The 27,559-nt window shown below is 40.8% G+C and overlaps 1 protein-coding gene across 2 annotated transcripts; it reads left to right on the top strand.

Annotated features, from left to right (window-relative positions):
* Positions 1–678: 678 nt before the first annotated feature.
* On the top strand, positions 679–27,559 carry prkd3 (protein kinase D3). Of its 2 annotated transcripts, none has more exons than XM_049739928.1 (19): positions 679–953; positions 2,276–2,879; positions 15,455–15,593; positions 18,028–18,159; positions 18,467–18,624; positions 18,803–19,007; positions 19,098–19,175; positions 19,252–19,438; positions 19,619–19,742; positions 19,947–20,024; positions 22,786–23,062; positions 23,514–23,566; positions 23,781–23,853; positions 23,939–24,045; positions 24,470–24,631; positions 25,398–25,496; positions 25,561–25,828; positions 25,946–26,031; positions 26,125–27,559. In XM_049739928.1, exons 2-19 carry the CDS (start codon positions 2,592–2,594, stop codon positions 26,296–26,298), a joined length of 2,688 nt encoding a protein of 895 aa, XP_049595885.1. In that variant the 5' UTR covers positions 679–953; positions 2,276–2,591; the 3' UTR covers positions 26,299–27,559. The 2 variants fall into 2 exon arrangements, with proteins under 2 accessions (XP_049595885.1, XP_049595884.1); XM_049739927.1 differs by having other exon boundaries at positions 18,800–19,007.

The following is a 27,559-nucleotide window of genomic DNA, read 5'->3' as shown; positions in this document are numbered from 1 at the left end:
CTATTGTCAGCCGTCGGACCTTTAATGATACTTCAGCTGACATGCCGCTATTGTGATGTCTGTGCACAGGTTATTGATCTTGGAAAAAATGTATTAAATTATTTCACGTACCCCCTGATGTGGAGCCGCTACTTTTAATTTGAAGTGCTCAGACGTTCTTGAACAAAGCAATGAGGTTCCCCTTGTTTACCTTTCAGCTTTTGTGTGTTTTGTGATAAAGTACCCTTTCGGGACTTGGCTTTTTAAAAAATTGTATTACATATGTCCACGTGTTGCCATGGTGGGCCAGGAAACCACCACCTTGGCCTCCTTTCATGCAATCTCATGAATGGAAAATCAATGTTGCACATATTCATCCGAGGAATACAATATTAATTCACTTAAGAGACTGTGACGGCTGCTTAGAGCTCCTTAATGACTGTTGTGTTCTCAAGTGTGTCACGAACCTTTCCAGGTCGCGCGAAGCTGCAGTTAGTTTTTTTCCTCGAAACCGATAAAAATTAAATAACGGAAAATATCTACGCATGCGCAGGGCAGTCGTATCCTCAGTGGCGCCATTGTTTCACTGGGTTTGTAGTTTAGATTTTGCAGTCTAAACGTGGAGTCCCGTACAGAGAAGGCTACGGAAAAACTACAACTCCCAGCGGGCGTCAGTACTTTCTTTTCGAGTGTAGCAGGGGGAGTGGTCACAGCTGGAAGGATAATAAGATGCGCATGAATTTACTACAGTATCTGAAACAACGATAAGAGGAAAATAAATGGACGTTTTCGTTGCTCACATCAAGCGTTTGCGCAAAAAAAAAAATTCGGTGTTTGTTTTATTTAAGTTGGCCTTTCCTCGACGAATTTTAGCAAGTTAAAGTTGGGACGCCGCTTTCCGTAGTTGATGGAGATTCAAAGTTTGTTCGGTCCACTCGCATTGGAAAGAAATGCGTCCTTCGCTGACTGTGAAGGTAAAGGATCACTTTTAAAACATCTAAGGAGACGTTTGTCTTTGGAACGGCAAAAAGTTGTACCGAAGCGAAACGTCCGCTTGACGTACATATTCAAGCTTGTGTAACTTGTTAAGTTGTTATTGTGTGCGCTCCGGTTGTGTTCTGCCAGTATATGAATAGAAGTTAGACCTTTTCAAACCTTAATTCCAGATGTTGACTACTTAAATTATCTTAGATATTGGTAATACGCCTTCGTTTGCGATGCTATTGTTTTCATGCATGCTAAATGTCAGGAAGCTGTTCGTTATTAATTTATTACACTTGAGATTCGGGACAGCATACTGTATTTAATTGGCGTGGCCTTTCTCTGTGGAGAGCAATGGCTTTATGTGCAGATAATTTGATCAAAACATTGATTGTATGTTTATGAAGAGGTAAGTGATAATGTTGTAGGACAGTGTTTTTTCAACGTTTTACACCAAATACCGCCTAAAAAAATACTTCGCTCTTCAGGTAAAATAGCCCATTATTAAAGCACAGTAATGTAGTGGGCGCAAGTGTCCAAAAACAAGGCAGAGGTTTTATTCCTAAAAAGTTTGTTTAATGTTACAGGTACAAACAGTAATGCTGCATTCAAATATAGGATTTAAAATGATAATATAAATAATAATAAAGTATTCTATTAAAGTGTGTTGTGCACACAAAAGTTTAACAGGAGTTGTACCCAAATAAATGTTTTGATTTTTTTTTTAATGCAAATGCATTGTACTTAAAAGATAAATTCAACTTAACTCATTAATTCATTCATCTCCCAAATTGCTTCTCCTCATGAGGGTCACGGTTGTGCTGGAGCCTATGCCAGTAGCCTTTGGCGGGGTACACCCTGCCAGCCAAGTGCAGACAATTTAACTCTCCCTAACAAATGTACGTTTCTGCATTCAAAAAGCTTAAGCCACTTTAACACTATGTACAGTTTGAATATTTCATTCTGTGATTCTTCTGCATACTGCCAAAGATGGCTCGACACTTTTAGAGTCACTGTTCTGGGGTTAAGCACTGTACTTTATAAAGTTTGTGGGTTGTGGGGTTATTTTTGATTTATATTTAAAATGCGCAATTTTGAGTCCCACATTCCAAAAACCTGTATGGTAGGTTAATTGAACACTGTAAGGATAAGCGGTTCAGAAAATGGATGGTATGATTGATTGATGGATGAATGTGCAAAATGAGTCAAGCTAAAAAACAGGCAGAGGCCTCAAATGTTTGTTTTTTAATTTAGTAAGTGTGGATCCTTGCTTTGTCTAAATTACAAACATGTCTGTGTTTGTTTTTGGTGACAGGCTTCCTGTGGTCAGAGTGGATCAGTGACTTCAGTAAAGGCAAGGAGCACCATCTCAAGATATGACATTAGCTACAGTGATATTCTAGAGACTTATTTCAAGTTGTTTTGCCATACTGTGAAGGAGTGTATGAGCTCAGGTGAGACCAGCGGCTTTCCGCCTGATTTGATCTGAGGTGACACAGTGGTAAAAAAAAACAAAAAACACAATGCTGACTCAGTAAAACTTATGAGGACCAAAAGTATTCCCCGCCATAAATCCTGTCACTGAACCCTCTGGTATTCAGCATTACACATCGCCATTGGAAAAAAAGCCAATGTCTGCCTCCTCTCCCCCATCCTTACCTCGAGCCTTTCAACATTCTCTCCATCCGCACCACCCGACCTTGCCGCCCATTTTGTCGCCATCTTCGGCCGGACCGCTCTACTCGCGGCTGTCCAATGGAAACCACAGTGTCCCCAGCCCCACCAACTCCCGTAGCTCTTTCCATGGGGTGTCTTTCCTGCTCCAAATTGGGTTGACCAGAGAGACAGTGAACCTGGAGGGCAATGACCTCTCCCTGTCGGCTGTCAAGGACCTAGTGTGCTCTATAGTGGACCAGAAGGTAAGATCCTCAACCCCAAAAAAAAAAAAATTCTTCACAAACACATTCATACCCACTACAATTTAAGCAGCTATTCTGAAGGCAGTTGTGGAGCAACATGCTGCATCAGCACGCGTGTTGTCAACCAACCATATTCATCTATCGAGGTGTTCCAAAACAAACATCTGGGCCGCCTGCTCTGAAACTGACACAGCAGAAACACACGCACACAATAGAAGCGGTGGACAGTTAGTGAGTGACGTTGCATTTGAGTGCGTCGGTTCTCAAAAGTTTCACAATCATGCTTAATCGCTCCTCTGCGGTTTTACCGTTGCCAAAGATGAACTCAGCCTTGAAAGTGCAACGTTAGACTTCATTCCTGACTGTAGTAATTGTACCTATTTGTCTATTTTTGTATGCTACTTATGTATGTTTGATTGATCGCTTCATAGGCACTTGTTTCGCTAGCCTAATAATGCTGCGTTAAGTGTAAATTTAACATAGCACAGATGTTTTTATCAGTGTACATTCAGTGAAAAATATTATTTTACTTGCTCATGGATTAGGTATTTTTGTTCATGAGAACCTTTAATTAATGAAAAGAATTGTATCATCTTAGAATAAGAATCTGTTCTTGAGTTGATCAACTCCGAACCGGATTTTTTATTTATTTTTTTGGTAACATTTGAACTGGCAGACATTATTATGTAAGCATAAAATTCTTAATTTTCCTTTGGGGTGACACAGCGGTTACCAAAGCTGAGAGGGTGACTTGTTAATAGAAGTTGACTTCTTTGAGACTGGGAAGCGCATATCTTCGCGTAAATATTAAACACAGTTGACTGCGCCACGTACATTCCGTTCTTTTATTATTGATGTCATTTTATTGTGTGCTATAACACAATCACTTAGCTGACTAGACAGAATGTGTATACAACTTTGTATGCAAGTTTCTGGTGTCTTACCCTTCTTGGCTGGCATCATGAAAACACGGCAAAGAAAAAAAAAAGTTATGTTTTGTCGAATTATTCCTTTTGATGATCACTAAGCGGATGTATGATTATGTAACCATTAAAAAACTCCTTTGAGGCACATTTCTCCAGAAGATTTTGTACTGCTTAAGGGACATTCCACTCACTGTAGTACAGAACAAAATGATTTTTGGAATTGTTATAAAAGAAAGTTAAAATTCCAGAAAAAAAAGAGTGGTGACGGGTGCTTATTTTCCACGAATAGGGCTGTTTGACGATTGTTATTGCGCAATTATTTTCATTCTTACTTGACATTTGACTTCAGTTGCTGAACAGTGTGTGTCTGTGTTGTCTTATTTTGTGGTGCATTATATTTTATATAATACCTGCATTCAAAGTTATCCCTTGAAAATTATTTAATTAACTCTGCTTAGCATTGCGTTATTATCCTGAAAATCAGCGCGTATGTATTCCCATAAGGAGTATTTTTCAGTGTTGGGCATTTTTACAATTGTAAAATGTTATTTCACTTACAAAAATGACACAACTGTGTGGTGGTTTCGAACTAAAAGCACTTAATTATCTTAACCCAATCACACCACAAAGAAATCTTTGTGCACTTTTTAACTGGCACTTAATTTGAATTCGAATGCACATTTCAAATATCCCTTCGTGTTAAACTGCCTGCTTATTTTCCAGCTTCGGTAAATGTTTGTTGGGTTAATGCTCTGCGGATCCTGTTTAAATAATGAAATGGAAGTGCATCCCACACATTGTATTTTTTTTTCACCGCTTGTGTGTAATTGTGATTACAGTACACTATTTGTAACTGCAATTATCGTTGCGTGTAGAAAGGGGGGGGGGGGTGATTAAACAGTGCACTTCAATCAGCTGCCTTGGCCTCAATATTTGGGAAGGTCACTCTTATATTATGATGATTGATCAAAGTGAGGAAAGGTAAATGTGCAGCAAACTTGAGAACTATGGAGACGAGATTATGGCTAATTTTATTAGGTCTGTTTTAGATGATTTTGCTCTTGACAGCAGGTTGGATTCATTGTTGGTTATGTAACTACTGATTTGTTTGCACGTATGGTACGTTGGATTTTTAATGTAGTGGCATTGTTGCAAAAGTAGGGAACAGGAAAAATTTGGATTCAATGTTAGAACAACATCTCTGAGGAAATCAGTATAAATCATCATAATCGGTGATGGAAATAAAAGGCCGCGGGTTTTATTGTTTGTCTTAATCATAGGTCGCTTGTTTAACACAGATTCATCGAGAATCTTCATACTTTTCAGGTTGGTGTTTCGGGACAATACTTTGTGGGAATAGCTTAGGAAAGACCCCTTTCTCTTTCAGCATAATTTCGAAAGTCAATAAATGATTAATTGGGTAAGTTTGAAACAGAAGACCTTGAGCCAGCAGCATACACCCACAGGAATAAACTTGAACAGAAGTCAGGCCCTCCAAAATCTTGTACAACGTTTTGTTTTCACATCAACACCCAGGCCTTAACTAACCTTGTGCACAATTTGCTGAAGCCTGCTGGAATGAGAGGCGAAATGACAACCCGAACAGTCAGTTGAGAACAAAATGGTTGAATGAGAATATTCTCTGGCTTGTAAAAAAATATTTCCAGAAGAGTAGAAGCTAACAGTCCAACCCCAAAGTTTCCTTCTTTTTAATAAAACGGCCACGTGTCCCAATACTTTTGTCCACGTACAGTGTATGAATGTGCACTACAATTATACGTATATCAGTATACAATGGACTCTGACTTTACTGCTGAGCATGCTGTAAATCATTTGACATTATAATTTTGTGGACATCATTGCAGCGGAACATGTCCAGAACATTCAACCACGTTGTTGTGCGTTTCTTCTATTAAACCTTGTTAAATACAGTCCACAGCAGCAGCTGCTTCATAAAACCAGCCATATGGCTTTGATATCTGTGGAAATTATGACTGTAGGCGCTTTGTACTCCACTCCAACCTTGCCTCACTATTTGCAAAAAATGCACAGCAATTGTGAACCTTTTTTTCTTGTCAGTGTGCCGAACTTTGCCAACACTTTTCACCTGTGGATCGCTGACCATAGCTTAGGCCATGACAAGATCTCACTAGTCAGCAGAACCTCCTGTGTCTGTCAGCAGATGTAATGTGGTAATATTACCCTCCCATCCACCCCTCTCCCTCTGTGCTGCAGTTTCCTCTGCTGAGAAAAAAAAAAGTTCTGCTCCACCAAAGTGGTTCAACAATCATTCGTGCAACAAATTTGTGTCGTTCTGCCACTTGTGTTGCAGTGAATGTGTCCATTCACTGATACTCAAATGCTGTGTCAGAAGTGGTGAACACTCAGAAAAGCATTTACTCGAACAGAGAGTACGGAGAACCCTTGCGATTAATCGTTCATGCTCGTTCTAACTCCGATTTTTACGCTTTTTGGTTATGATTGGTTTTTACAGTTGAACACAAGTCTGAATTTAGAGTTGGTACCACGTTAAGCCTGAAATTGTTGGCAGAGAAATACCTCTCACAAGCCATGGACACAAGCCTTCATGCTGTAGCAGATACCCAGGATGTGGTTTGCTTTTTGTGCAGTGTCTCAATGCTCCCACATTTTTTGTATACAACATATCATGGCTTCAAGGTTGACTTTCTTACCTTTGTTGAACTCTCATGGTTTGAGGTAATGTAGGCTGTAAATTGTAAGGACGATGCAGTGTACTCATTCATACTCTCGACTTGGCAAGAATCCACTGAGCTGATTTTTTTGGGGTTGATTTTCTCCTGATGTTGTTAAGAGATTCAACAATTGAGCTGTAGAAAATATTCAATGCATTTAGTATGTCAACTGTAGTCCACGGTCACCCGATCCTGATTAATTCAATCTCTGCATCACAGCTTCATGCTCTCGGGGTTACAACATCAATCTTTTTTATCTTTTTAATTACATTGCTAAAATGTATTTCCAAAGGTCCACTTTTTACTTAACAGTAAATCTATTCTCATTTCACATGGTCAAACATGACATTATTTTTATCCATGATTATTTCTTTCTTATGCTTTGACTTGCAAATTTAAACCTTGGATACAAACACTCCATGGTGGCATTTAAGTTAACTTCAAAATAGTAACACTTGGGTAAATAGTCAACAATTCTTCAAAAAAGAGGCTTCAAGCTGTTTTATTGCAAATCCAAACTAAGGATTAAACAGAGAATTACACCACAACACCACAACGATATTGTAGCCTTTCAGTCTGCTAGCTTGATGCTATAATGACTTACGTACTATATAATGACTAAAACTAGTGCCTACTAATAAGCTGTGACAAAAATTGAGGTGTTATGAATCCCACTTGAGGATTCATACTAAAGCCTCAGAAAATGTATATAAGTCTTATCCATGTCGCCAAGGGGGGCGCACCAGAAGGAGCAGCATTCAATTGATTGACAGTTAAATCCTGTTTAGGTATTTAATAACAGTCTGTTTTTACATTTTTTGGGTGCGGGTGGTGCTAGAATAGAGTATGAATGGCATTTCCATTCATTTCGGTGGGAACTGATGATTTAAGATACAAGTGTTTTGAGTTAGGAGCAAGGTCACGGACTAAATTAAACTCATCCCTCAAGGCACCATTGTATTTTCACATCGGGGCAGCTTTGTTTCACATGTCAAGCCCATCTCTTCTGTCTAGTTTTTGGGCTCAATGAATGGTGCGTGATAAACATCTATCGCCTATGCTTGTCAAGCCTTTCCTGTCTAGTGTCGCCCAAGTCCTCGTGTGTAGCCATCAAGGGAGTGGTTGTTGGACAAAAGTTCATGACTTTCTGAGAGTGACATTCTGTTTACCAGTTGCTGTCTTAGACGGGTATAAAGTATTTCCATTCACCCTGGAAATTTAAGGTGTCTTGAATTGTAAAAGAGGTTACAAGGGGGTTACAAGGCTGGAACCCGCTAGGTTAAATAAAACTGTGACAGGGTGCTGATCCACGTCTGATTTTCTTTTTTGTATTTAGAATAAAATTTACTAAAAAAACTAAAAAGTAAATTCTATGGTATATGATAAATGTTTGAGTCCACTCTGGTCATTTCATTGCTTGTCCCCATAAACCATTGCGTGAATTATAGTCACAGATTCTGGAAAGAACTGTAATCTGCATTTTATTGACATGGAAACTGTTTGCCTGAGTCCGTAATCGTTCTTACACTACACTACATCAAAGCCCCCAGAAATAAGATGGCTAGAATGGCATGACTTTTTGTTGCCATCGGAAAAGGATTGGCGCTAGGAAAGCACGTTTTAAGAAGAACAAATTGAACCATTGCTTTGAATTGCTCTTCTATAACAGATACTTTAATTTAAATTTTCCTCGGCCACAGGTTTCCCCACCAGTTTTGTCAGTCCTGTGGCTTCTCGTCTTTGGTCGAGGCCTGACTAGCTGTCTCTGTAATTAGCGAGACAAAAGACTTTCAGTCAGAAGAAGGCTGTATTCATAAACTTAGAGTGAAATAGCAGAATATTATTAGGATTCTTCGGTTTGCTCCTCATCTTTCGGAAATATTACTTGCCTTATGCAAGTTAGCTTCAGGAAATGTTCCGTTTTAAAATTAATTGCGATAATGTTGCAGTGGGCTACTGCACATTTGCTTTTATTACAATTACATCACTTAGATAATTTGTTCTTTGAATAAACAAGTGGAAAATAATAATCAAAAAATAATAATAATATTCCAAAAATAAAATTGAAATTCCAGTGGGGCATTTCTTGGGAACTTGTTCACATTGACCAAAACTAACAGAAACACTAAATAAATCAACACCTTTAACACCCCCTTTCGACACGGGGCTTTATGTGTGCTATACATGGTGCCAGACATTTCCTGGATAGCACATTCAGCACCCTCACAAGTAAAAACAAGTCACCCTTGAGTCAATATGAGCAGTGTTGCTATTGGTTTTGAATACACATACCTATGGTGTCAGCCCTTATCCAACGGAGATGACTTTTAGTGAGTGTTCCTTACACTGAGGTATTTCAAAGCCATGGAGTTGCCTTACTTGATATCACAATTGGGACTGCTGAAGAAACAAAAGTTTTCCATCTGTTACTCAGAGGCTTTTTTGCACAAGGAATCTATCAATTTCCCCGGTCTTGGAGTAATTTGTGGAAAAGGGAGAGAGGGGGGGAAAAAAAGGGAAAAAACATCTCTGAAGTTAAGTGAGCTAAGTAATTTCTACCATCTGCAGTGCACATTTCTGCTGCCTCATTCTCCTTTAAATGTAAAGTGGCATGGCAGAACAGAAGGCTCAGCCACAAGAGTCGGAATGACAGAGTGGAGAAGGGTGGTCCTCTCCAAGGGCACTGGGCAGGGAAGGCTGGGACAGACGCATTGGCAGGCACAGAACGTAGCCATTCATTCGGTGCCAAACCGTCTCCAGAGGGCCGCTACCAAGTGTGGCTTTGCTTTGGAATGCCCTTCACCAAGCCAGTGATGTGAGATTATCCCACATCAATCCAATCTCTTTTTAATGCTGGCTGAATGGGTTGAATCGGTTGGCAATAGTCAGATGAGCCATTTATTAATGAAGAGACTTTGACCTTGTGAAGCCAATCACCTCTAGTAATTCGGTATTATGCACTGAGGCACTCCACCAACCTTGAATAATAAATCTATGATTGAATATTGTGTTGATGGCAAGAGCATACCTCACATTCATTATACTCAACCTGACTTTTTGCTCCTTGGCTTGAACTAGCTGGCAACCTGAAGTAAAATGGTCATACACTGAATTTTGGCAAATATATGTTTTGGTTCTTATATTGTTTGTAGCTTTAGCATTCTAAATCCACCAATGGCAGAAACATTGCCTTGTTCCGGATTTGTTTAGAAAATTAGCAATAAATAACACACAAGCGTCACATTCGGAATGTAAGTGGAAAACCAACGACCCAACTGCATGTTAGTTTTGACACTTTGAGTTTAAATTTAAAAGGAACATGCCGCATTTACAGTACTGACAAGTTGATTTCTATTGTAAAATGATTGTCTTTTATCAACATCATATCCACTCAAATTGAGCTGTACTTTATCAAATTGTTCCATCTTAAAATGTATCATCCTTGTATCACGGTACGTAATGAATCGTCTTTTATTGGAAAAATGCAAACGCCTACTAAACGTATATGTCAGGTTGACAGTTTTGATCCATGCGGCAGCAGCAGGTCATAGAATGTCTTATTCTATGTTGTTTTCACAGTACTGTTTGCCTTTCCTGTCTTTCAGTGAAGTGCATGATCTGTCAAACTGATAGGAAGGTGGCAGCGGAAGTGCAATTAATGTTGAAACAACAAAAAATACAAGAAAAAAAAAACCTTGTATGTTCTGGAGCAGTGCTCCCCAACCACCCGACCGTGGACTGGTACACTTGGCACCGGGCATCTTAAGCGATGTCATCGGCACTGCTATTTATAACAAATTATTCAGCCATAATTGCATTACAGTTCACAAACAAACAAAAGTCACAGCCAGGTTTGTAAATGAGTTTGCAATTTTGCAAACCAAAATATCTCAATAGTATGAGTCAGTTTGTCACTGGGTTGCTTTCTCCTCTTCTACTTGTCATTGGTTAGTTCCTCTGGAAGCCACTCCCTGTTTCCATAGTCTCACTGCTCCTGCTCTCCAATCTGCTGTGGTCAGCGAGGCAGCACAGTCTGTACAGCCCATGTTCACATAGCTTCTCCCTCCAGTGCACTTGCTATTATTCTTCCCCCGTCTGTTTAAACATTTGCAGATATTGCCTTTCTGGCTCTGGTTTTTGAGAAAGGTGACAGCTCAAGTCTCGGAATTTGGCCACGATTAATCTCGTCTTTAAAAAAAAAAAAGGCGATACGGAGTGGAAGGGGTTTTAAAAACCTAGTATGGTAGCTAATCCCTCCCTCACTTTCTGCAAGCACAGAATTTGCGATAGTATGTTGCTGCATCTTAATCTCACAACCTGATTATTTGAGCGGGAGATATAGTACGTGCTGCAATATATTTCTCAGGCACTAGTGGCGGATCGCAGCAAAGCAATAACTCATCAGTGGTGTGCAAGGGCCGAGCCAAGCAAGTCTTAGATCACTCTGCTCTCTTCCTGAGAAGCTTTAGATCCTGTGACTCAGGCTTCCTCTTCTCTGCCTGCTCTCTGGACACTGTTAACACACGCAATACTTATGTAGACATGCACGCACAATTACAGAAAAAGCAAGCTGAGTTTCTACCACTGAACATAAAAAGAATGCTGAAGCTGCAATTTCGGATTGTAACAACTCACTCACTTTAGTCAATGTTTAAGCAACTCCGCACATCTTCCAACATATAGTCTGATATGCTGAAAATCCAGATGGCTCTCATACATACAAAGGCAACTAACCAAACAGTGATCTCACCACCAATAACTCCGCTCTGCTTCATTGCTTTGGCACTTACTATAAACGATTACTACAGAAGAGTATTGTTTCACTCGATTCCAATATTCAAAGGCCATGTGCAATAATTGCGGGGTTATCTTTGGCCAGCCTTAAAGCAACATTATGTGAAATCAGAAGGAGTTTGGTCACAAACCCATCATTGTGGCGGGGTGAAATACAGAGACCTTCATTTTTTGAAAGCACTCTATAAATTCTACTTATTTATTATTATCATTGGCAGTAAAGTTAGAATCCTTATACTCTTTGAAACAGGTCTTTTGCTAGTTGACTGATCACCAGCTGGGATAGGCTTCATCTTACCAGCAACATTTAGCAGGATGAGCATTAAACAATGATGAATAATGCATAAGAATATTTCTTCATTCTACCATGACACAGCATTAACTAGCTAAACCTCTGAATGAACCTTGACACATTCTCTGCATTACATTCTCTGGAATGTAAGCCAGCCCACAAAAGTGAAAAAGTCACCGCTCGTCTCTGGCTGCCCTCCCAAACATTAGGATTCTTCTATGCTGCAGGCACGGCAAATGTGGAGTTGCTTTTCCGGCCCACTGTCACATGTGAGCATGTATTGAGGAGCGACAGGATGAGTTATTCCTTTTCTTCAATTGAACAAGACTCCTTCTTGTGCATGAACTATTAAGCCAAGTACACAGCTTATTAGTAGCACTTTCTACCTCCAGATGTAGTGTGTTTTCTTTGGCGCAGGCCAAGAAAATGCTTCTTTCCATACACCGGCTGGAGAGGAGAAGCATGGAGCTTCTTAACCAATCCTTGGTTGTAATTAGATGATGTACAATATTTTCAAACTCTTGGCAAAACAATTACAGCAATTTGCTAAATGAACCGAGACATGGACAGATGGTGTAGCCCAACCATTTCTGTCTGACATTGTGTAAACATTTCACATCTTGCAAATTGAATTAATAATCTGTCTTTAGGTTATAAAAAGTCTGGACATTGTCAGAGAGTCAGTTCTGGACTATGTTAAGAGTAGCTTACATAAATGTAGCATACAACGGTAAATTGTTAGTGTTAGATGTTTTTATTTTTATTTATTTTTTTTTATTTTATTTTTTTTGCTCATTCTCAGGCTTCTTTTTTTCTACTAGTTTTTGGAGAATTACATAGCTTCAGCGTAGTTCACATGTTCACTATTAACTGGCAAAGTAATGTTTTGCTAGCTGTTGTTATTAGCTGAATCCACTTTGTGGCTCCTGTTGCTCACTTTATAATGTTATGTAAGATAGCATAAAAAGATGAAGTATGATTATGAAGAACTTTATTAGTAACTTTCTTAATACTACCTAAGAACTTTAAAAATTCAGAGTGATGCTTTCACGTCTGTCCGAGCGACCGGGGATGAGCAAACTGAGTATTTTCAAAATTGTGTCTTTTTCCCATATAAAACAGCTTTTCCCGATTTAGAAAACACACAACACATATTACTGATATGACACACTGTAGTTCAACTCTTCTCTCAGGCATTCTACAGAGAAAAACATCAATAGCTTGTGATGGAGAATTTCCCGGGTAGTGTGATCAGTCTGTGTTATTTTTACAAAAGGGACATTATCAGTCAAAGGATGCATTTGTCTTTCTCTGGTAATAGCACCTTGTATCACACAGATCTTGTGACATTCTTAATCTCTGCACCTCAAGCGAAATCAATGAAGCAGTGTCTTTTAGTTCTTGACTGTGATTTAAAATGCTCACTTCATTCACTTTATTTAATTGTTTTCAATTGGTTGCATTTATCACCTCTCTGAAATCTGAAATATTGCTAAACTGTCAATAGATTCATAGCTGAGCAGCACAACAATATTGCGGAAGTTTGGCTCTGGTGGTGGAGGAGCATTTTATGAAACTATAACTTTGCTGGATTTTTCCCCAATTTTGTTTGTCCCGTTGACGTGTCTTAAAAAAATTGGAATTATGTAACGTCAAATTTTGAACAAGTTAAAAATGTCATGGTAACAAGTAAAACAGTGACCATTAAAATTATTTAGGAATTGCAGGCCAACGTCTGCAACTTTGTGTGTTTTGAGCAATTAAGTTTGCTTATGTTTGTGCATGTCCAAACCTATAGTAGAAGAAAGAGAGAGAGAGAGAGAGAGAGAGAGAGAGAGAGAGCGAGAGAGAGAGATACAAACATACAAGTATACTTTTTGTTGTCAATAAACGTGTGTTCACTGCCTAAAGCTCAAGCTTCAATGGTACCACAAAGTTTTATGCCTTTTATGGTTGATGCATTTCAGTTTCTACACAACTGTGTAAACTGAAAAACCTTGGCAAATTGACACCTCATATGGTGTCTATGAAAACTGAACATGATTATCTTTGATCATCCTCTTGTTTTGGAAATCATTAAAAGTGCGGTTAGTGGGTATACTGTATGTTCCACTCTGTCTTGGCGTTGTTGGTAACTCATAAGTGACTTGAAGTAATTCATTTTTGGCTTCTGTAGAAATAAGACCATATTTCACATTTCACATCACTCACCAGCTCCCATTTTCTTCGACTTTCCTAACACTGTCTCTCTTTGCTCATAACAGGATTTAGCATATCAATGGTAGATTAGCACATTTAACAAAAGCTTACTACTTGCAAAGCTCCTTTCCACTCGTCTTTCCAGGCTGACTTGTGGACCTCACACGCAGATTCGACGCTCCTGGGTCTTTGGTGTGCGTGTGTGGTCGCTACCGCTCAGTTCAATTGATTTCCGTTTGAGGACGACAAAAGCCATGCTCGGGCCACTACGGGCGCTAAAGATGGATATTATGCCACGTGTTGGTGATGCCACTTAAGCAGGCGGCGGGGGGCATGATGATTTTCCACAGGCATATGGTCTTATTAAATGTAGGAAGGAAGCAGCATGTGATCCGAGTATGCATTCAGGTACGCAGTGTTGGAATGTGTCCGAAAAACTTGCCAATCTATTGTTCTTGCACCCCTGACTTCCACTTGGTTTAATGAGGTATGGAGCAAAAGAATTATCCTCTGCCCTCTCACCCTGCAGATGCTCCTGGTGTGGAACGAGACCTGTTTTTTGTGGAAACTTTTGCACTGAATGCCAAGAGGTGCTGACTACAGCTGGCAGCTGCACTGACAATTGTGCCGTGAGTGTGTACGGGTTTGAGAGCTGGCATGTCGGCTGAGTGAAAACCTTTCTGTGACACAGCAGTCACCACAGGAAGGATGCCCCCAACCCCTTTCTGTTCACCGCCTTTGGTTTGGAAGGTTGAAGGTAAACAGTACTGTCAAAGGGTAACGAGGGAGGGCCTTCAAGGTAGTGGATTGCCGAAGTCTCTTTTCCGAAGGGAGGTTGTGTGTGTAAATCTGGTAGTCAGTTTGAATTCAGATTTTTTTGTGATGCAAGTCTGTAATAGTTTTTTTTATTTTATTTGTTGGCAGCTATGAGTCTGCAGGTGTCTTAACACGCCGTATTGGTTGAGTCAGTGCCAGCCTTGGTGCTCTTTGGTGACATTTGCATTGTCACAAGTGACCCATTGTGTGCTACCCCGGTTCACAGGGAAACAGCTGTTAGATCCCCCAGTAACGCCATGCTTGGCATGCAAGCACCATCACAGTACATTTACTCCTGAATAGCATTGATGCAGGACAATTCCAAACGTGCATCTGGTTTTGATCTGCTACCACATCCTCCTCTCCATCCTTGAAACATGATTCTTTTACAGTCTTTGAAAATATAGGAGATAGAGCCAATATATGTTCGTTCATATGATTCGCTGCTGTGATCAACTCGTGGTTTTAAAAGACACTGCGCCTCTGTGCAGGAAGTGACTCATTTGCCTGCTGCTGTACTTCCTGAAGTGTGATTCTCCACCACTTGCTTCAGGATATTTACATCCTTCTCCTCTTTCTTGCCGACTGCTTCACTCAAAAGCTTTTATTGCTCCTCAGTCACACTAGTGCCAACTGAGTTTGTCTAGACAAACAGGACCAAACAAGTCAGAATTGATCTTTATCCCCGTGTACTTTTCAAAGCTCCCTGTCTGTTTTTTTTGTTTTAGATCTAAACAGAGCACCGATGATGTAACTGTATGTTTTCTGTCTTGTACATTACTTCTGTCACTAACTTGACAGGTATTTCCAACTGACTGGTCTTTTTCCCCTCAGTTCCCAGAGTGCGGCTTCTTTGGCATGTACGACAAGATCTTGCTATTCCGCCACGACCTAAATGATGAAAACATCCTGCAGAGGCTGACCTCAACTGAGGACATCCACGAGGGAGACCTAATTGAGGTGGTTCTCTCCGGTATGTATGCTGTCTTGTAGCTTACAACTTTATGAAAAATACACAAAAATGGCAAAAAACACAAAGAAACCACTATTTAATATCTTAAGGCTGCTGCACTCAAAGCGACGTGTTTTTTGTTCAACACTTGGTCATCGTTCAATTTCAAGGCGCAAACGATTCAGAATCAATATCTTACATTTCATATGAAATCAAAAAAGAAACTGAAGAAACAAAGGTGGTCTAATATTTTTTTTCATAGCTGGAGTTACTAAAACATTCTGATCCAAATAAGATTGGTTTTACATCTTTCGATCGTCACTGAATGACTACTAGTGAATCACCTGACACTCCCTCCAACGTTTTGACTTGTGGTGAAATTTGCTCGGTTGTTCCATGACATGATTCACCTTTGTGTCAGTTATCCAGGTGTTTTTTCGTGCTACTCCCAGCTATGAGTGAATCAACTTCCTGTGCAATGCCGACATCACAACGACTTACAACGGTTCTTCTCAAATGTGTTTGATTCAGGAAGCACCTGACACCACCTGTTCTGAATCTTAGCCTCGCTTCTGCAGAGCGCAGAGTATTGTTTGCGGGGGTGTACGATTGTATAGATTCAAGATCTGAAGATACTTCAGGCATCGGGGCTGAGGAATGTAGACTGGAGAACTTCCTCCTTTTTGTTCCTCACTGTCTGTGTTTGTCTTGGGCGCTCTTTGTGTCACCCTTTGTTGTTCTTTGCACACCCTACTTTCTCTCGTTTCAACCTTGTAACTTCCATCTGCAGGTGCTTTTAGTTTCTCACATACAACAATGAGTTTTACATGACAGCAAATTCATGTTTTCAGCTATGTCCTTTGGTCAACTCTGAATCTTTCCCGCCCGGTCATTTGTTTCATCATCATTGGTCAGTTTCGCTTAACCAACCCCGTGGTTGGATCCTGTGGGTTTGGTAGAAAAAGGCCCAAAAAAAAATCTCGCTCGCTGTAAGAAAAAAGCAGAAGTGGCTTTTTCTTGGCTCAGTGTTCAAAAGACGAGGACTTGTTTTTCCAGTGATTGTAGTAGGCCCGTGGTGTGTAAACATGCTCTCATATGCAGGCCGGCCCTGGTCACATCGTACAACCGCAAAGGCCATGTGGGCACATGAGGTTTGCGGTTCAGCCTGACCGATTGTCCCTTTGTTCTGTTTTTCACTCCCATCTTTCACAAGTTTACCTCCATCGGCACTTGTTGTAAATGTTAGGAGGGAATATGACATTTGGTCGGAAAGTTGGATGTTTTTTCTTTGTTTTAAACCTGTGGCTTCTGAATGGAAACTGTGGTGCCTTGAAGCAAACAGATGGAGTCTCTGATTCAAAAACAAGTTCTCGAGTACATAAAGTTGTTGTTTCAGATCAATTATCTTGACAGTCAAATGCTTTTCTTCTTTCTCCTCGTTCACCTGAAGATAAAACTGCAAACACAAACCACCAATGATTGTACTTTTTTAAACAGAGAAGCTTGGAGTTGTCACAAATGCATTTTACTGCATTAGTATAAATGTAACGGTACATCTAGATTCTCTGATGACTAGCTTATCAAAGGATCAAGAAAATGCGATGTATTTGCTCACATGTCACTTTTTTTTTTAACCTAGAAGTATAGAGATTGGGGTCTGGAAAAAGTATGAAATTTCGAAATCGTAACTATTTCATGCAGCACGGTTTGACTGATTCACACCCTTGACCGGTCATCAACGTGACGCAGGGCTATTTTTTACACTGTTTAATGCCTTGAACTTTTTTTTTAATTCAAAAATTATGCCTGGAGTTGAAGAAGAGACAGAATAAGCACTCCGAATAACAGGAAGAACCATTCCATTTATGTGAGCACAAATTATGACATACTCATTACACAAGCTGAAACTAGATTTTGGATGTACATTCTGGAGTTGTTTGGCAGCTGTCATAATCTTACACATCTTTTCATTTTTAGTGAGTCATATTCATATGACTAACCAACTCTTACTGCCAACAATGAGCTCAGTGTTTATTTGACACGAAACCACAGAGTAAGAAAATAGAGAAACAGGAAGAGGGACACATCCACATCTCCTCTGTATTATAAATAACAACAATGGACTGATAACACATGATTATGGGAAATATCTCAGGGTTCTGTTGTCCTCTTTTTTTATTGAAATAAGTTGTGCAACTGCACAGATATGATGCCCTCTACTGTAACAGTGCAGACATAGCAGCCAGATTTCCAAATTGTTTCTCTGTGTTAACATCTTTAACGCTCTGATTTGCTGTCAGCGGCGTTGATATTGAAACTGTGCCACAATGAAAGTGATTAATAGTTTTCCCTTTACCCCCTTACATCTTCAGAACATCCCTCTTTTTTACCGGCCAAGTTTTCTGGATGGATTTGATTTTCGAGTTTGGTTACATCATTTTACTGTTGTTTCTAGCCCAAGCCACAGTTGAAGACTTCCAGATTCGACCTCATGCCCTCTATGTCCACTCCTACAAATCCCCCACCTTCTGTGATTACTGCGGGGAGATGTTATGGGGTCTTGTTCGGCAGGGGCTCAAATGTGAAGGTTAGACACACACACGCACACATCAATTTTAATTGCGGGTGGGCCACACAAACATGGTTCGGTTTTTATATCTAAGTGTTTACTTTTTTTCATGCATTAAACTCAGATAGAAAGTTTACTGTATTGATGTGATCAACATTTGACTAACTTGCCTGTTGGCATACATCTTATTTTTATGCAATTTTATCCACACATTTGATTTGTTTTCAAACCAACTCATCAGCGGAGCCATGTTTTAAATCCCTGCCACCTCATTGGTTGTGTGTCACACTGTAACACCTCTAAGGTGCTTTTGTTTATGCATCAGGATGCGGGCTAAACTACCACAAGCGCTGCGCCTTTAAGATTCCAAATAATTGTACCGGTGTGAGGAAGAGGAGACTGTCCAATGTCTCGCTGCCAGGACCGTCCCTCTCAGTTCCCCGACCGGTACCTGCAGAGAATGCAGCGGTTGTCTCGGATGAGGTGAGATCCCTTTAGAAGCTGCATGGCATAAGCTCCTTGCAATTTTTTTTAAATCGACTATTTAAGATTAAATTCCAGATGAACAAAACAATGATTTATTTCTGCTCTTCTTTGCCATACTCTTCCAACTCACTAAATGTTCCATGTGTTCCCCTTGCCCATGTATACACTGCAGCAGCAGCAGCAGCAGCAGAGGTCCCATCAAGAAGCAGGGAAGCGAATTCTGTCCTGGAGCGGCCGGCCTATCTGGATGGAAAAGATGGTGCTTGGTCGGGTTAAGGTGCCTCACACTTTTGCCATTCACACCTATACTCGACCCACTATCTGCCAGTACTGCAAGCGACTGCTCAAGGGACTCTTTCGTCAGGGAATGCAGTGTAAAGGCAAGTCAGATCAAAATATATTTTACACTTCATGGTTATCTCTGCCGTTTGACACTTTGTGTGTTTTTTTTTTTTTATGCCTTCTACTAGATTGCAGATTTAACTGCCATAAGCGGTGTGCTTCAAAGGTACCAAGAGACTGTTTGGGTGAGGTGGATTTCAATGGAGGTAAGATCAACATCACATCCATTGAGGTATTTCATTGTGATATCTCAAATCCATGCACCTTGATGTACATATGCAGAGCCTTCTAGCCCTGGCCCGGAGTCGGACACCACTCTGGATACGATGGAGGTGGACAGCGGTGAATTGGAAGGCAGCAGAGGGATGGATGACTCTGAGGAACTTTCCACTCCAGAGGAGAGGATGTTCGACATGGATTCTCCCTTCTTGGACCGAGAGAAAGATGAGGAGCCCATTAAGACTATTAGGTATGGCGGTATTATTATGATGAAATATTATTTTCATGAGACTTTTTAAATGTCTTGACCCAAAAACTATGTCAGTTAGCAAATTGTGCTTGACTAATTGAAAAAATGTACCTATAAAAGTTTTTATTTGTATTATGATTAGCTGTAAATGAAAGTAAAATGTTATTTGCTTGTATTTAGTCCCTCCACAAGCACCAACATCCCACTGATGCGGGTGGTCCAATCCATCAAACACACCAAGAGGCGGAGTTCCACTGTGGTGAAGGAGGGCTGGATGGTTCATTATACCAGCAGAGACAACTTGGTAAGACCGACAACCAAAAACCATTTGACCCCGTCTTGCCTGGATAGCTTGCATGATGGGTTTTTATCTAGTTCTGCATGTAGCAAGCAGCACTGAAAGTATTTTCTCTCAAGAAATAGCCTCACGTATGCTTGTTGAGTGACATTGTTGTGAGAGTCCCTTTTTCCTTGTGAGCTCACTTGGGTTTTGCTCTCTTTTGGACAGAGGAAGAGACATTACTGGCGGCTGGATAGCAAAAGTCTAAGTCTTTTTCAGAACGACACAGGAGCCAAGTTCTATAAAGTAAGCAACAACTACAGTATCATTGTTTTGATTCACATTAAACCAAATACATTGCTTAACATGTACACAAGACTTACGAATTGTTTCAGATGGAACCATCCATGTTAAGAACTCTAACTTATATATTGTTCATTATGTATTTTTTCTTTTCTTTAAGTTCCTGTTAAAGCATACCTTCATAGTTTTCACTTTTATTGCATTGTGCAATCGTGGACGCTCAGGAGCCATTTTCATACCATAGTTTGCCTATTTACTGCCCCCCTTTTGGGAGTTATGTAAACATCACCAAAGACAGTGGGGAGCTGTATGACTTTATTAATATTACTGCTAATACTGATTATAAGGACTTTTAAAGTAAAAGATGTGACCTTTAATAATAGAGCCATCCTTTCATTAAAATGATGTCCATTTTGTGACTACAAAGATGTCAAATGGTCCTGATCATTGAAGCTTTCAATCAAGCTTCATTTTGTTTTTAAGCGGAAAAGCAATTGCGGTGTACTTCCTGCGCCTCACTTGGTCATTACAGCACCACAAGAGCTTAATAACACGGTAATTACCCACTGAGGACTCAGTGAAGGGAGCTACAAGATAAACACTTCCACATGTGTTGATTTTTGTCTGTCGGGTGTCTGGCTTGTTTTTTATTTGATTGTTCATGTCATACTGTATATTTTAAGACGACTCCTTGTGGTGTGGTGAGAGGTTTGATGCAGTGGGATGGTGTGTAGCAAGTTTCTCGTGTGTGTCATCGTGGAACAGGTGTTTTTAAATGAAGATGTAGTTTAAATCCTTTGTGTCTCACTTGCTGTCCAGGTCATACCAACAAAACATACCATTCAGTCCTCCTGTACAATCAAATTTGGTTTGTTAGCTTATACAAAATAGTTCTGCCTTTACAATAATAACAGTAGTAAATAACTATATTTCTAATTACGTAAGTTTAACTGTCAGATGTATTATTGTATCCCACCAGAGGAAATGATTGTATTAATTTATTCTGCCTGTCACTATTGGTTGCTGTCTTAGATAGATGAACAAATAAGCATTATTTTTTGTAAATAAACAATAATCTTTAATATACAGTAATCCCTCGTTTATCGTGGATAATTGGTTTCAAAAACCACCCGCGATAAGTGAAATCCGCGAAGTACGGTCACCAACAAGAAGTACTGGGCAGGCTAACGAGCTAGCGGGAAGATACTAATTCGCGATCGTGCTAACACGCGAAAACGGACTTCTAAAGGAATGTAAACGAACATTTGGAGCAATACTACATTGTCCTAAAGGTTAGACACATGTTTCCTCAATTTAGAAGTTTTATTTTGACTTTTAAATGTTTTTTTATTTGGAAAAAATATCCGCGATGCAGTGAAGCCGCGATAAACGAAACGCGAAGTAGCGAGGGATCACTTTTTGATATTTACAACATATAGACTATAGTTATATATGTACATATTTGAAAAAAAAAAAACAATTTAAAAAAAAATATGAAACCACGTACAACAAAAAATGCATCCACAAAAATAAAGCTTTACGTATATGACATTCTTGTTGATGTCAATTATAGGTGAGTTTAGTGATAGGAATACTTTTGGGTACAGGATCTCATTAAATTGTGGTGACTATACATTACACATGCCTTTTCAGAGGTACATAGAGAGGTTGTCCAGATACTGGAGTTGCATATCTTGAGTGTAATCCTGTAATTTTACTCAAATCTTATATGGCTGTTGCTCATCAGTATGTGGCCACTGTCCTTCTCTCTCTTTGCTTTATACTTCCAATTTGATTAGTGGTGGTCGCGTGGTGGCTCACTTGCAAAGCATGGCTACCATTTTCCCCTTTGGAAGCCATAACAACCCCTGGTTTGAAGATGAGACCCCTGTACTTGTGGGTTTCTCTTTTATGGGGTAAGGGGGCTTCTCTGTGTCTTTGCTAGATTGACTCCTGTCACAGTCAAACCCACAAACACACCCACCCACCCACTAACGGTAGTTGTAGCGTCTTTCGTCTCGGTGGCTAGTGGTAGCGCCAGCGGCTCGTGCTCAGATGGGGCCTCTGGCAAGCCCTGCCTTGTAATCAGGGAAACAGAGCGCTTAAACCCACCGCAGGGCCCGTTCACGTGACCCGGCCCCGCTAACCGCAGGCACTTCATCTGATACTCTGTGGTGAGCCACGCGGAAGGGGACAGCGTGTGCCTCTGCAAGTGCAGATTGGTTAAACCTCTCTAGGTTTTTTTGCATTTGACCCTCCCTAGTCCTCACTTTGATTTAACAGCGAATATAGAGAGGATGGGGGGACTTTTAAAGTTGACTCCAAGACTGTTGTGTACTCATAAGAGAGAGAGAGAGGGTGAGGAGAAGTTAGGATTGGGAGTACGTTATCAACACTGAGACGAATACCGGACAGCTAATGAGACGCAGTGGAGTGTGTGAGTTAACATCCTTTATTTCATATTGTTTCTAAGTGGAAATCTCTGTTTGTGTTCCTCGTTGCTTGAGCAATTTGATCTTTGTCTTTTCTATTTGAGAAGCCAGCACCAAAGAACTGCCTTTTTGTATAATTTCATGTGACGGTCATTGTGTACAGTTTTTAATTTGTCTTATTTATATTTGCCTTTCTGCATTTGAAAGAACGATTTCAAGTATGGGTTACATACCGTTTTTGCCTTTTCGCATTTGACAGAATGATTTCAAGTATAAATTACATACCGTACATATCATATTAGTTGCCAGAGCTTCTGCTGTCTCTCTTGTAGGAAATCCCCCTGTCTGAGATTCTCCAGGTAGAGCAGTGCAGAGACTACAATAATCTGGCCCAGGGAAGCAACCCACACTGCTTTGAGATAATCACAGACACCATGGTCTACTATGTCGGGGAAAACAATGGCAATCACTACCACAGCCCAGTTCTGGCCGCCTCGGGAGTTGGCATGGAGGTGGCACAAGGCTGGGAGAAGGCCATCAGACAGGCTCTGATGCCAGTCACACCTCAACCTAGTGTGGCAAGTGCTGCTGGTCCGGGCAAAGATCATAGTAAGTTGAAGGCAGCATTGTTGTTTTCAAAATCAGAAGAGACTTCCTTATATGTCTCTTTCACAGTTTACCAATTCGAAGGACCTTTCATTTATAAATTGAAACCATTGTATCATTGCGGTACATCATTCCAAATCCAACACTTTCCTCTAGGATTACATCACCAACCTCTGAAATTATCACCCCATAATGTTCTCTTGCGTTCCCTACGTTGTCGGCACCAGTGTTTCCAAAATCCTCTCTTATGAAACGGTGCATACTTGCAGCCTTCAGTCACACATTAGGAAGCCAGTTTATTGCATAATAGATCGCTTCATCGTGATAATCTGTGATTTACGCAGCTGAGATAAGCTTGAAGAAGCTACATATGTGTGCAATGTAGCTCTGCTTGTCATTACTTAAGGATCCAGTGACCACTGCATCAATTTATCAATGTGTTTTCCTTCCCCAGGAGAGCTGTCCATAAGCATCTCTGTGTCCAACTGCCAAATTCAAGAGAATGTGGTGAGCTTTTTTTTTTTAGTACAGTGCTAACCGTGTTGCATTCAAGCATGCTATTAGATGTTTAGCAAAAACCTGAGGGACTTAAATCTAGCTTTCACTTGGGGATTTAGGAGAGTTTCGAATCTGATCATGCCGGAGATGGTGGATTTAGTTGATATCCATTTGCAAACAAATAGTTGAAGTGTGCTAATTGTTTTGTTTTGTTTTTCAACAGGATATTGCCTCAGTGTACCAAATATTCTCAGATGAAGTGCTGGGATCAGGACAGTTTGGCATTGTGTATGGGGGTAGGTCTGGTGCCTGATTTCCAGAAAATGAGCATTTGAGAATGTTTTATTTATCTTTGTATGCCTATTATGGGGTGTATTTTAGGTAAACACAGAAAGAGTGGAAGAGATGTGGCCATAAAGGTTATTGACAAGATGAGATTTCCTACCAAGCAAGAAAGCCAGCTGAGGAATGAGGTGGCCATTTTACAGGTGACCAGCATACTGTATTCTTGACTCTTCATCAGTCTTATAATGATAATAATAAAAATACTACTAATAATATACAAATAATGATGGCTGGAGGCTCGGTGTGGGTTCGATTCCACCTCCGGCCCTCCCTGTGTGGAGTTTGCATGATCTCCCCGTGCCTGCGTGGGTTTTCTCCCGGCCCGCCGGTTTCCTCTCACATCCCAAAAAACATGCGTGGTAGGCTGATTGAGCACTCCAAATTGCCCGTAGGTGTGAGTGCGAGTGCGGATGGTCGTTCGTAACTGTGTGCCCTGTGATTGGCTGGCAACCGGTACAGGGTCTCCACCGCCTACTGCTCGATGACTGCTGGGATAGGCTCCAGCACGCGGTACAGACAATGGATGGATGGATAATAATAATGTGTCTGTGTCTGCTCTGTCTTCAGAATCTGCACCATCCTGGCATTGTCAACCTGGAATGCATGTTTGAGACACCAGAGCGGGTGTTTGTGGTGATGGAGAAGCTTCATGGCGACATGCTGGAAATGATCCTCTCTAGTGAGAAGAGCAAACTGCCTGAACGAATCACCAAGTTTCTAGTTACACAGGTTTGTGTGGCTTTATGCTGTCATGTCTTCAAGAGTCCAGTTTTCATTGGATGTCTCAAAACCAAATGGCAGGAGCCTCAATTGATGGTTATATCGCATGAATACAGTTTTTCTTTTTCTTAAGTGGTTCAGCAAATACTCACTTGCCTTGTGGTGTTTATTGTCTGTCATGATCTCTCTGTCTCTGTATGCTCCCTGATGGTTTGTGTTATCCCACTGTACACAAGCATCTACTCAAAGTCCAGGCCTGTTGATTCTTGTGGTGACCTGATTGTGGGGAAATTGTTTATGGGAATTGTCGGCGTGGCATCAGGGCCTCCTCCCTTTGGATTACTGGCTGCTGCATGCGGTGGCTTTGCGGCCTGATTAGACGAACAGTGGGCTCCTGAGCCTCAATGAACCTTGGATCCCAGACAGAAGCAGCCTCATTAACAACAGTCCCATTAGCTGTGGCAGGTCTGGCTCTGATGTGGTCAGGAGAATGTTTGTCATAGCCAGTCAGCTTGGAGGAGCCTGGCGTGCTGTGGTTTTGGTAGCAGGCCACATAGAGTCATGCATGAGGAGCCAGCTTGCAAATAGAGACGTGATGATGAAATGAGATATTGTGAGGTATTGGTCAAGACTAAAGTATTCTCTGACATTGTTTTGTCAATAGTTTTCCATCATAGAAATCATATGATACCACAAGGTAGTATAATCTGTCATCTAGGTTTTGAGGCTGAGTCAATCCTCCCTCACCGACCCACCCTTTGTTTCTTTGCCATAGATTCTGGTGGCCTTGCGACATCTGCACTTCAAAAACATCGTTCACTGTGACTTGAAGCCTGAGAATGTACTATTGGCATCTGCAGAACCCTTTCCTCAGGTAAACGACAAAGGGTTTGTGCAAACGGGATTGTGCAAAGGCCAACTTCTCTTCCATCTTGCAGGTGAAGCTGTGTGATTTTGGATTTGCCCGCATCATTGGCGAGAAATCTTTCCGGCGATCGGTGGTGGGCACTCCGGCTTATCTGGCTCCTGAAGTCCTGCGGAGTAAAGGCTACAATCGCTCGTTAGACATGTGGTCTGTGGGAGTTATCGTGTACGTTAGTTTGAGCGGGACATTCCCTTTCAATGAGGATGAGGACATCAATGACCAGATTAAGAATGCTGACTTCATGTACCCGCCTACGCCCTGGAAGGACATCTCAGCGGAAGGTAATGGGAAATCCCGCCAGCACTGTGGCTGAGTCATTCTCAGACACGTATTTTCACCGCCTACGTGTCTGAGCTTAGCTGATATGTTTCGTTATTTCAAATCATTCTTTGTCACAGCCACAGATCTGATCAATAATCTCCTCCAAGTGAAGATGAGGAAGAGATATAGTGTGGACAAATGTCTCAGCCATCCTTGGTTGCAGGTGACTTCAATATTCAGATCAATATGACTTGAAATATTATTTTTTTCCATATTTGGACTTGGCTTTTCTGACTCATATTTTTCCCCATCTCAGGACTATCAGACATGGTTGGACATCAGGGACTTTGAGACGCGACGAGGCGAACGCTACATCACCCACGAGAGTGACGACGCACGCTGGGAGGAGTACGCGGACGAGCACAGTCTTGTTTACCCCAAACACTTCATCATGGCGCCCAATTTGGATGACATGGACGAGGATCCCTAGTGGCACACCAGGGGCTGAATTCAGGAAGATCACTGGGGACTTTTTACGTGGAACTATGGGAGCTGTGAGCCCCTCCAAACTGTTTGCTGTGGAAACAGACAAAGACTCACAATACGTGGGGAAACGCCAAGTTTGTAGCATGCCTGCACTGCTACAAGTTGTAAGCTGAGGATGTGCGTGCGCCACTGAAAAACAGAAACTGAGGAGAGACGAGATTTCTCCTTTTTTTGCATCATAGCAACACATTCCATGGATGTAAGGAGAATTGTACCAAGATAAACTTGATGGTTTTGTTGTTTTTATTCAGTTGTGGTTCCTTTTCAGTAATAATATGGCTCTGGTGTGTTTGTGTGTGTGTGCGTGCGTGCGTGCGTGTGTGTGTGAGAAGAGGTTGATAGAAAGAGACAGAGAGTTTATCCCAGGAGTAAAGGGCACTTTTCACAAGGGATTTGGGGCCTGAGAATTTACCAAACAATCTGCAAGTTCTCATTTCCAAACGGTTTGTGAGTTTGTCCTTCGACATGAAACTGGAACAATCACATTACGGTATGTGTTTTGTATGTTGTTTTAATGTATTTAGTAATTGTGTTAGTGTTTTGCACTATATTGTTTTGAACATTCCCATGGAACAAAAAGCTCCATTTGCTGCTACAGAGGGCACGGCACGTCTGGTCTCGATGCACAGTGTTCAATAGTGATAATTGGTGAAAAGTAGCTGGAGCTCAGTAGTGGCCGATGTGTGTCTGTAAGTTCTCAATGTGAGTGTTATCTGTTCTATCGCCAAACAAAAAAACAATCGTGGAGTACTTTTAAACCAATAAACGTAATCAGTCAGTACGTTCAATCGATTCCATTTTTGCATTCAGTGTTTGTCTGAAACCAGCAATTGTATTCATATATACTATTTTAAATGGAACTTTGTAAGCATCCCTTTGTGGAATGTGATCTTTTTTTTTTAATGCTCTGTTAATTGAAGCATTCCAGAGAGCAGAGGTGCCGCATAGAACAAAACTGTCCATTCCATGTGCAAACAAATTGTATGTATGATGTCTGAATTATTTTTTTTAGCACAGTATCGAAAGCTTCCCATATGCCAGTTTAGTGTCCAGCGGGTTTGTCGTTAATTCTGCTGTTGTGATTTGGGAGTTCATTCCAATTTTCCTTCACTCTTTCTCTTGTCTTTGTTGCCGCTGGATTGGCAGGTGTTTTGTACATTTCTATGCATACCATTGGAAAATAAAAGGCCCCAGCATAAACAGCT

Source organism: Syngnathus scovelli, chromosome 14 (assembly GCF_024217435.2).
Source record: "Syngnathus scovelli strain Florida chromosome 14, RoL_Ssco_1.2, whole genome shotgun sequence".
Taxonomy (NCBI): Eukaryota; Metazoa; Chordata; class Actinopteri; order Syngnathiformes; family Syngnathidae; genus Syngnathus; species Syngnathus scovelli.
This window is presented reverse-complemented; position numbering and strand designations above follow the sequence as displayed.